A 10,222-nucleotide genomic window follows, 5' to 3' on the forward strand; every position below is an offset into this window, starting at 1 on the left:
TGGTTTCGGCCGGCCGAGAGGTGACACGGAGCTGGGTCCAGGAGATTGTCAACGCCTCCTTGGGGGGGGGGTCTTTTCCGGCTCCTTGTAAGGAGGCACTTGTGCGCCCCCTCCTCAAGAAGCCTTCCCTGGACCCAGCCGTGCTTAATAACTACCGTCCAGTCTCCAACCTGCCCTTTATGGGGAAGGTTGTTGAGAAGGTGGTGGCGCTCCAGCTCAAGCAGTCCTTGGAAGAAGCCGGTTATCTAGGCCCTCAACAGGCCCGGCTACAGCACGGAAACTGCTTTGGTCACGTTGATGGATGATCTGTGGCAGGCCCAGGCCAGGGGCTTGTCCTCTGTCCAGGTGCTTCTCTCAGTGGCTTTCGATACCATCGACCATGGTATCCTTCTGCACCGGCTGGAGGGGTTGGAAGTGGGAGGCACTGTTCTTCAGTGGTTTTACTCCTACCTCTCCGGTTGGTCCCAGTTGGTGTTAGTGGGGGGTCAGAGGTCGACCTCCAGGTCTCTCCCTTGTGGGGTGCCTCAGGGGTCGGTCCTCTCCCCCCTGCTATTAAATATTTACATGAAACCGCTGGGTGAGATCATCCAAGGGCATGGGGTGAGGTATCATCAATATGCTGATGATACCCAGTTATACATCTCCACCCCATGACCAGTCAACGAAGCAGTGGAAGTGATGTGCCGGTGCCTGGAGGCTGTTGGGGTCTAGATGGGTGTCAACAAGCTCAAACTCAACCCAGACAAGATGGAGTGGCTGTGGGTTATGCCTCCCAAGGACAATCCCATCTGTCCATCCATTACCCTGGGGGGGAATTAGTGACCCCCTCAGAGAGCGTCCACAACGTGGGCTTCCTCCTCGATCCACAGCTAACATTGGAACACCATCTTTTGGCTGTGGCGAGGAGGGCGTTTGCCCAGGTTTGCCTGGTGCAACAGTTGCGGCCCTACTTGAACAGGGAGTCATTGCTCACAGTCGCTCATGCCCTCATCACCTCGAGGTTCGATTACTGCAACGCTCTCTACATGGGGCTACCTTTGAAAAAGTGTTCGGAAACTCCAGATCGTGCAGAATGCGGCTGCGGGAGCTATCGTGGGGCTTCCTAGATTCGCCCACTGGCTGCTGATCAGTTTCCGGTCACGATGCAAAATGTTGGTAATGACCTTTAAAGCCCTACATGGCATTGGACCAGAATGCCTCCGGAACCGCCTTCTACCGCACGAATCCAAGCATCCGATAAGGTCCCACAGAGTTGGCCTTCTCCGGGTCACTTCAACTAAACAATGTCATTTGGCGGGCCCCAGAAGAGCCTTCTCTGTGGTGGTCCCGGCCCTCTAGAATCAACTCCCCCCAGAGATTAGAACTGCCCCCACCCTCGTCTTTCACAAGTTACTTAAGACGCACCTGTATCGCCAGGCATGGGGGAAATGAGACACCTCCCCCAGGCTCTTACCTTTTAAGTATGGTATGTTTGTGTTGTATGGTTTTTAAATGATGGGTTTTTTAAGCTGTTTTTTAATATTAGATTTGTTTCTATTGTAACAGGGGTGGCATACAAATCCAATAAATAAATAAATAAATAAATAAATTGTTATTATTATTGTGAGCCACCCCAAGTCTTCGGAGAGGGGCAGCATACAAATCTAATAAATTATTATTATTATTATTATTATTATTATTATTATTATTATTATTATTATTAAATGAAGGCGAAAATTAATATCTGAAATCCGGATGATAGTATTTGAAAATGAGGTAGCACAGGATGAACGATATGTACCAGAATAAATTGGATAAATAATTAGGAAAATTGGATTAAGAATTTGGCATTTGATTTTATATTGTATTGTACAGTATTTTAATTTGAGGTATGTGAATTTGAATCTCTGTAAGGTGTGGAAAAATAATAAAAATTTATACCCCTTCAAAAAAAGAATATAATCTATCTTGTACTATAATAAAGTGAATATGAATCCAAATAAGTCTGAACATAAACAACTAGATTCTTTACTACAGGTAAGAGCTATTACATATGACAAACAAAACAATCATATAAAATCCTAATATGTTTGCTTTACAATTATCGTTAACAAGATTCAAATTTCTCTGTGAACAATTTCCTCCCAACTCCCAAATTCTAAACTATCACACCACTTGTACTAGATCACTTCATATTCTATAATTATAATATTTTATTTTCTTACTTGTACTTTTCTTACTTGTACTTTAAAAAAAGCCATACCATAAATAATTAATACATACATACATAACATACAAATTCAAAGCAACAAGCTTACCTAATGCATTTTGAATGCTTGCTTTTTGAAAGTTGAGAAGATTTCGATTTCCATTCCAGATCTTTTTCTGAAAAGTGACTGCTATAAATATTTTTTGTATTATGAATTGTTGCATAGTCCTCTTCTTGCTCAGCATTATCTCCAAACAGGTCAGGATCATCTTGAATAACATCAATTACAAGAATATCATCTTCATAAGCCTTAAGAATATCTGCATAAATGTCATCTTTGTCCTGTGCCAACTTATTGTTGACATTAACTTTATCAATAATTTTTGAGGCCAAAGCAGAATTTAACATTTGTGCTTCTATATTTCCAGTTCCAGAGAAAAGAGTAGCATTCAAAGTTGGCGATTTTAATTTATTCTTATGTGAAGTATTCTGAAAAGTATTACAAATTCTTCTCTTTTTAGAAACATTTTCAGAACTCTCTCTGTGAAATTGATCTGTGTATTTTTCCAGAGCAGACATATAATTCTCCTGTTCTGATTGGATTTGTGAGCTAGAATTTTTGTCAGATGAAGCCACTTTAATTCTAGCTTCTTTTAGAGAAAGAGCATTCTCTAAAACATTTGAAAAATTGCCAGTATCTTTTTTGGATGATGTTTCAGTTTCTAGTTTTCTAAAATTAGCTTTACACTTAAGTAAAGGAATTTCAAAATTTGACAAAGTCCCTGATGTCAATTTTTTCAACACTTTTTGTTTGGTAAGTGATGCTTTTGGATTATCTGTTTTTCCCCCCCTAATGCCGGCAAGTGAGTCATTCTGAATATTTATAATTGTTTCTTTGACTTCTTTCCTTAATAAAATCAAAACTACTTTTGATTTTACAATTTCAATATCAAATGTACTTTTAGATCTTTCCATATCATTATAAGAAAACCTATTCCCAATAATAGGTGAAAGTATCTTGTCTATCTGCAATATGCAGTCTGAAAATGGTCTTTCAACAACACATTCCATTGGATTTATAGATATTTTACAGCTATCTACCAATGGTTTATGGACCTCCAATTTGCTGCATTTTGTTACTGAATCAGTATCTTCTAAATATTCTCTATGTGAATCCAATGCATGATTTTTACAAATCCACAATGATGTCCTTGCGCATGATTCACGAGGCCATATATTTTTACCACTAATTGGGATTGCCCTTTGACAGCTATACAATTGCTGTTTCCTACCAGGGTATTTTTTGTTGTTACAGGTCCTTTTTCTTTTCATGTAGGGAGCAGCATTACTATTACAGATCATACTTTTCTTATTATCCAGTCTCTCTTTTGATTTCTTTTCATCCGTTTTACTGAAGTCAATAAATGCCTCTATTTCTTTTAATTCATTCTTGTCTGTTTTGAGAACTACCGATTTCTCAAAAATACTGTAACCATGTGTAATGACGCACTCTTGGTCTGTGGTTTCATTGCTAGACATAGTGGCAACTTGATTTTGAGAAGGAAGCTCTAGACTAAAACCAGGTATACAATCAAGTAAAGATAAAATACTTGATTCATTATAATCTAGTTTTTCAGAAATTACTGCAGAATCTGTGGCAATAATATTTTCTTCTATTGGTATTCCACCTTCAGTGGAAATATCCTCATTTATGAGAACTTTCATAACTGATGATTCTTCTAGTTCCTCCATGATTTGCTTTCCATTTTGATTTTTACTATGTTGAAACATTTCTCTTGAAACTAAAATGTCTTTTTGTGTGATTAACTTTATATCATGTAATACATTAGGGATACTATTAAATTCATTCTGTCCCACAATCTTAGAAGATAGGGATTTTCCTTGATCAAACACAGTATGCAGAGATGCACAATTAAATTTATAGCTTTGAAGCTCGATACTGTAGGTTGTAACGTCTTGATGTAATAACAATCAAATAATTTTACTACTAGACTCTTTTTGCAGAGCAGAACATCATATACAGGAAGCCACTCAAATCTTTCATTTTGATACTTCACTAATGCACTTTTTTCAATTTTCTTTTCAAGTATTCTTATGTCAACATTTTCTGGATATGCAATATTAGTGATAGAAAAAGTAATATTACAATGTTTTTAAATTTGCTTCCAAAAGCAAAGTTTAACAGAATTGTTGTTCTTGATCACATCTGCCTGTTATTAGTAGACATGCAAACTGTTTTAAAGTTGTCTCTATATTGCAGTTCTTTAAAGTATTCAGAATTGTATATGGTAGCTTTCCATATCGTCTACTTAAACTTTCAAGGGTATCTTTTCCTGATTAAAAAAAACAAATAATTAATATATTTAATATATTCTCAAATACAATATAATACTTCACTATTTATAAATATATATTTTGTAAAATACCACTAGAAACAGAAACTTATCTTGCATCATCTAAATTTATTTTAGATCTTATTTTAATTAATATAGATAATCCTCAACATGTAACTGTAATTGGGTCTGGAATTACAATTGTAAATCAAAACATCATATGGCTAGGTTTGAAAATATGAAAAAATGTTATAATAGCCCTTAAGTGAATGTAGTTGTTTTTAAAATATAGTGGTATCTCTACCTAAGAATGCGTCTACTTACAAACTTTTCTAGATAAGAACCGGGTGTTTAAGATTTTTTTTGCCTCTTCTCAAGAACCATTTTCCACTTACAAACCCGAGCCTCCAAAACTGTAACCGGAAAAGGAAGGGAGAAGCCTCCTTGGGGCCCCTCTTGGAATCTCCTGGGAGGAAACAGGTGAGGAGAAGCATCTGTGGGGCCTCTCTAGGAATCTCCTGGGAGGAAACAGGGTCAGAAAAGGCAGTAAGAAGCCTCCATGGGGCCTGTCTAGGAATCTCCTGGGGGGGAAACAGGATCTCCATCCTCCCTGTGGTTTCCCCAATCGCACACATTATTTGCTTTTACACTGATTCCTATGGGAAAAATTGCTTCTTCTTACAAACTTTTCTACTTAAGAACCTGGTCACGGAATGATTTAAGTTCGTAAGTAGAGGTACCACTGTATCTATTTTTCCTATGAGTGTTTTTTTCTGAAAACTGACAAAAAAGTAAACTATGGTTATATGACTACACAGTGCTGCAACTAAAGATGACTTGGTTACCAAGTATCTAAACTACAATCCTGTGAACACGAAGAGAACAGCCTGTAGCTGTTACTCCAAAAATGGGTCATAAATATCTCTAGAAAGGTCTGGCCCATTTCCTCCCAGGAGATTCCTAGAGAGGCCCACAGTTTTTAAACAACAGATTCAAGGATTATTTCTATAGTAATACAGTGATCCCCCGGGTATTGCGTTCCCGATCATTGCGAAACGGCTATATGGCGATTTTTGAACCCGGAAGTAAAAACACCATCTGCGCATGCGCGCCCTTTTTCCTATGGGCACGCATGCGTAGATGGCGCCGGGCAGATCAGCTGCTGGGCGGCTTCCCTGGGTCTTCCCCCTCTTGCTGGCGGGAGGGCGAGCGGCGGGCATCAGCGAGGAGTTTCCCCACCGCCCACGCAAACTCCTCGCTGCCGCTCGCCCGCCCTTCGCCCGCCCACGCCGTTCATTCTCGCCGCTTCCCAGCTGAGTCCTGAAGCGAATTGGCTTCAGGACTCAGCTGGGAAGCGGTGCGAGCGAGCAGCGTGGGCGGGCGAAGGGCGGGCGAGCGGCAGCGAGGAGTTTGCGTGGGTGGTGGGGAAACCCCAGCGCCGCTTCCCAGCTGAGTCTCCTTCCCAGGAACCCCAATCTTCGGCTTCTCGCTAGCGCTGCGGAAGTAAAAACACCATCTGCGCATGCGCAGATGGTGTTTTTACTTCCACAACGCTACTTCGCGAAAAACCGATCATTGCGGGGGGTCCTGGAACGGAACCCTCGCAATGATCGGGGGATCACTGTATAGTTATTTTTACATATTTATTTAATAAAATAATTTAAACATTAAAATTAATTATGCAAGCAGATATACATGCTACACCAGGGAATTTTAATTATAACATAGCATTAATTTAGTGCAAAATATAGCAGACCGCAAAAAATGATATTTTTAAGAGAATTAATAAACGCTATTGAAGTTTCAGTTCTAACTAGCTTCCTTGCAATGGTAATCTTTTCAGTCAAATCAATTTTATTATTTTAGTAATTGTTGCAGTTCCTAAAGCCATTTTACCTTAGTTTTCAGAAAAGTGTATATATTTTTTAACCAAAATATAAAAGAAGCAACTTTATACAAACTGCAAATGTGCCCAGATGGGATTACTTCATTCTTTGTAATTAATTATTGTCCAGTTAGTTGAAGCTGGACACTACTTGATCTTGAAAAAGCTCTACTTGATCTTGAAAAAACTAAATCAGGTCGGACCTAATTACAGTAGCTGGGTGATAAATCATCATGAAATAGTAATTTGGTTTGCTAAATTGAGAAATGCTTTTTAAAATCCATCCAAAATATCACTCTCAAATTTTAAGAAACAGCATGGGCATGGACATTAAATAGATCAATCTGAAGGAGATTCAGTTTCAAATCCCTGCTTTCAAGTATGGAGTTTTGACTAACATCTCTTAGAGAAAGTTTAAAATTGTAAAATGTTTTAACTTCAATTGCAAATGTAACCAAACATTGTTACCATCCTATTTATTCCCTCTTTTACATTACTTACATTACTTCTTTATTTTTTTCAAAGCCTGCTATAGAATCCAATAAATCTTGCCTATGTCCACTTGAAGCTTTTACCTACTTTTTTGCAATTTTGAAACAGACAGTTCTTTTTGTTTTACAAAATTCACTGTGGCATTTTTCATTAGACTATTTCTCCTATACAATTGCTTGAAAACTATGTCACAGCAGCTGATCTTACTTAACTGGGTACTTTACATATATCTACTATTTTGGAAAGTTTTCTCACTACTGTATATTAATACACTTATGTTCCTAATTTACATATGCTTCTCTTTATTTTCTATCTTTTGTCCTGCTTTGTTCTGGCCCTAAAATTCCTTGTTTTTTGCTGAAGTCTGCGCAACTACAGCTTTCCTAAAGGTTTTCTGGTGCTTTTTTAGACCCTAAATCTATCATTACTGAATTACCATGTTTCTTTTTACTTTTTGACTTCTGTTCTGTTTTTGTTCTTGCCAAATTGATTTACCATATTGTTCAGAGTGTAACACACATCGGAATATAAGACGCACCTTAGTTTTTGGGGAGGAAAATAGGGAAAAGAATCATATGAATACCTGGTGAAACCTACCCTATGAAACTAGACTTACTATCTACCCTATGAAACTAGACTTACTCCTACCCTATGAAATTAGACTTACTATCCTGGGTCTAGAAAGCTTACAACTATGACGCCTTAAACATGATCTAAGTATTGCCCACAAGATCATATGCTGCAACGTCCTGCCTGTCAACAACTACTTCAGCTCCAATCACAACAACACAAAAGCACACAACAGATACAAGCTTAATATTAACCACTCCAAATTGGACTGTAAAAAATACGACTTTAGTAATTGAGTTGTTGAAGTGTGGAACTTATTACTGAGGCTAAGTGGCTGTGACTTTTCTGCAGGTTTCCTGATACTTTTTCAGAGCCTAAATCAATTACAGATACCTCGTCTTACAAACCTCTTGTCATACAAACTTTTTGAGATACAAACCCAGGGTTTAAGATTTTTTTGCCTCTTCTTCCAAACTATTTTCACTTTACAAACCCAACCCGCTGCACTGGGATGCCCCACCTCCGGACTTCTGTTGCCAGTGAAGCACCCGTTTTTGCACTGCTGGGATTCCCCTGAGGCTCCCCTCCATGGGAAACAACACCTCCGGACTTCCGTGTTTTCGTGATGCTGCAGGGGAATACCAGCAGCGCAAAAACAGGCGCTTTGCTGGCAACGGAAGTCCGGAGATGGGGTTTCCCAGCGAGGGGAGTCTCAGAGAAATTGCAGCATCGCAAAAACACAGAAGTCCTCGAAACCCCACCTCCAGACTTCCATTGCCAGCGAAGCACCCGTTTTTGCACTGCTGGGATTTCCCTGCAGCATCACAAAAACACGGAAGTCCGGAGGTGGGATCTCCCGTGGAGGGGAGCCTCAGGAGAATCCCAGTAGCGCAAAAACGGGTGCTTTGGCTGGCAAAAGGGGTGAGTTTTGGGCTTGCACGCATTAATCTCTTTTCCATTGATTCCTATGGAAAACATTGTTTCGTCTTACAAACTTTTCACCTTACAAGCCTCGTCCCAGAACCAATTAAGTTCATAAGAAGAGGTATCACTGTATTACTGAAGTCCCATCCTCTTCGGTTATAGTTTCCATCTCTTTGTAAAATCCTCTCATTATCAAGGAATGTCTGTATTTTTTCTTTAAATTCTTTGCATTCTTTATGAAACTTTGGGTTTTTTTCTTCATGTTCTAATAAAGAACTACTATATGACTCCTTGAGATCCCACTTCCGATAAAGAATTCCTATGCCATCTTTTCCAACCCTCTGGTTGCAGTGTATTTTGCAATGTAACATCATGTCCCCTTTTCATCACACTTCATACTTCTTTGATTCTCTTCCTTTTATCAAAACCTCATATTCCAATTTAATGTTTAGAATAGAGTCAGAGCTAACCTGCGTAGTGTCTGTATTATGGCAACTTCTCTTCTGTTTCCATGGGACAAAATTACTGTCCTGCAGATCCTCCTCTTTTATGACTGTTTTAGAAGTAGGAATGTATTGTTTACTTAAGTTATGAGATTTTTACTGAAAACAGCAGAGAATGATTGGTCACTGTCCCCACTCTCATTTTTTTAGTTATTTAATTAATTTTAGGCAACAGAATAGGCAAAATGTGCTGGTAAAACCTTAGAAACAAATGAACTTTTCAGGAAGCCAATTGTGAGCTTTCTAGAAACTCACATCCAACTATGGCTCATCAGAACTATAGACATAAATTCTTTTTTGGTGAAGATAATTACAAAATAAGAATTGCTAGTAGTTTTGTTTCCAAACAAGCTCAACGTTAATTGTTCAGTTCGTTTTTGTAAAAGAAGAAATAAGCATTTAAAGTTCGTTTTTGTAAAAGAAGAAATAAGCATTTAAAGACAGTGTTAAGAAAGCTATTCAAATAAAGACACTATTACATTAACCCAAAGTTTTTTCTTCGGGGATGCTATGGGGTAGGGTGGGATTAGGAGAAAGAGAGATAAATATGTTGTCTCCAAAAAACAGAACCTGCTTCTTTTGAAATATTGAAAGCTTTAAGGCAGCTGAGGGGATGTCTGTCCAGATGCTAGAAAGTAGCCGAGTTTGCGTACTGTTCTCCAGAAGAAAGCAGATGCCACTTCTCTACCGCCTACGCTAATTCCCCAGTTCGCAACTTTTGCGAACCGTGACTGCAATAAATCCGAAGGAACATTATTCGAATTACTGTAAAACGAACAACGCAATCTATATTGAGAAGACTCCTAACTACAGGTATCACAGATAATTTCCTTCCACCTGCAACCCCCAAACTCAATTACCGCATTAAAAACTAATCCAGGTTGCCCTAACTAAACTTCCCTCTCGCTCCTGGCCCACTCAAAGCTGCCGCCGCTACCATACCTGTATTGTTGTTTGCTCTTGGAAAAGGCGGATCTTACTTGTCGCAGCCAGTAAATAAGCGTCGAGACAGGGCTTAGGGGCGGGGGTTTGCACGCAGGTGTTTCAGGAGGCAGAATAAGGGGACGACAAAATTAGTGATTTTTCTCTCGTACCAGTTTGGGAGCTTCTGGGAGAATTAGAATGCGTATCTGTGGAGAATGGGATGGATCGGTTGGTTGTTATTACCTTGGTATGTCTACTACGGCATGCAAGAAAGTGACTAAAAAACGTTTCGCCTCCTATTCCCTCTATTTTAACAGACAGCAGCCATGAACAAAAAGACGCGAGATTTGCGCTTAAAATGGCGCGCGAGGCTATCGGGCCG

At 39.2% G+C, this 10,222-nt stretch overlaps 1 protein-coding gene across 3 annotated transcripts in view; it reads right to left on the minus strand.

The window, feature by feature from the left end:
* Positions 1–9,933, minus strand: part of TOPAZ1 (testis and ovary specific TOPAZ 1) — a 243,358-nt gene extending 233,425 nt beyond the window's left edge. For all 3 annotated transcript variants that reach the window (XM_070767234.1, XM_070767235.1, XM_070767233.1), the window contains exons 1-2: positions 9,859–9,933; positions 2,298–4,542 (exon numbers count right to left, since the gene is read on the minus strand). In XM_070767234.1, coding sequence (XP_070623335.1) covers positions 2,298–3,979 — 1,682 coding nt within the window. In that variant the 5' untranslated portion in view covers positions 3,980–4,542; positions 9,859–9,933. The remainder of the gene's footprint in view (positions 1–2,297; positions 4,543–9,858) is intronic.
* Positions 9,934–10,222: the final 289 nt, after the last annotated feature.

The sequence above is a fragment of the Erythrolamprus reginae genome, chromosome Z, assembly GCF_031021105.1.
Source record: "Erythrolamprus reginae isolate rEryReg1 chromosome Z, rEryReg1.hap1, whole genome shotgun sequence".
NCBI classification, from domain to species: domain Eukaryota; kingdom Metazoa; phylum Chordata; class Lepidosauria; order Squamata; family Dipsadidae; genus Erythrolamprus; species Erythrolamprus reginae.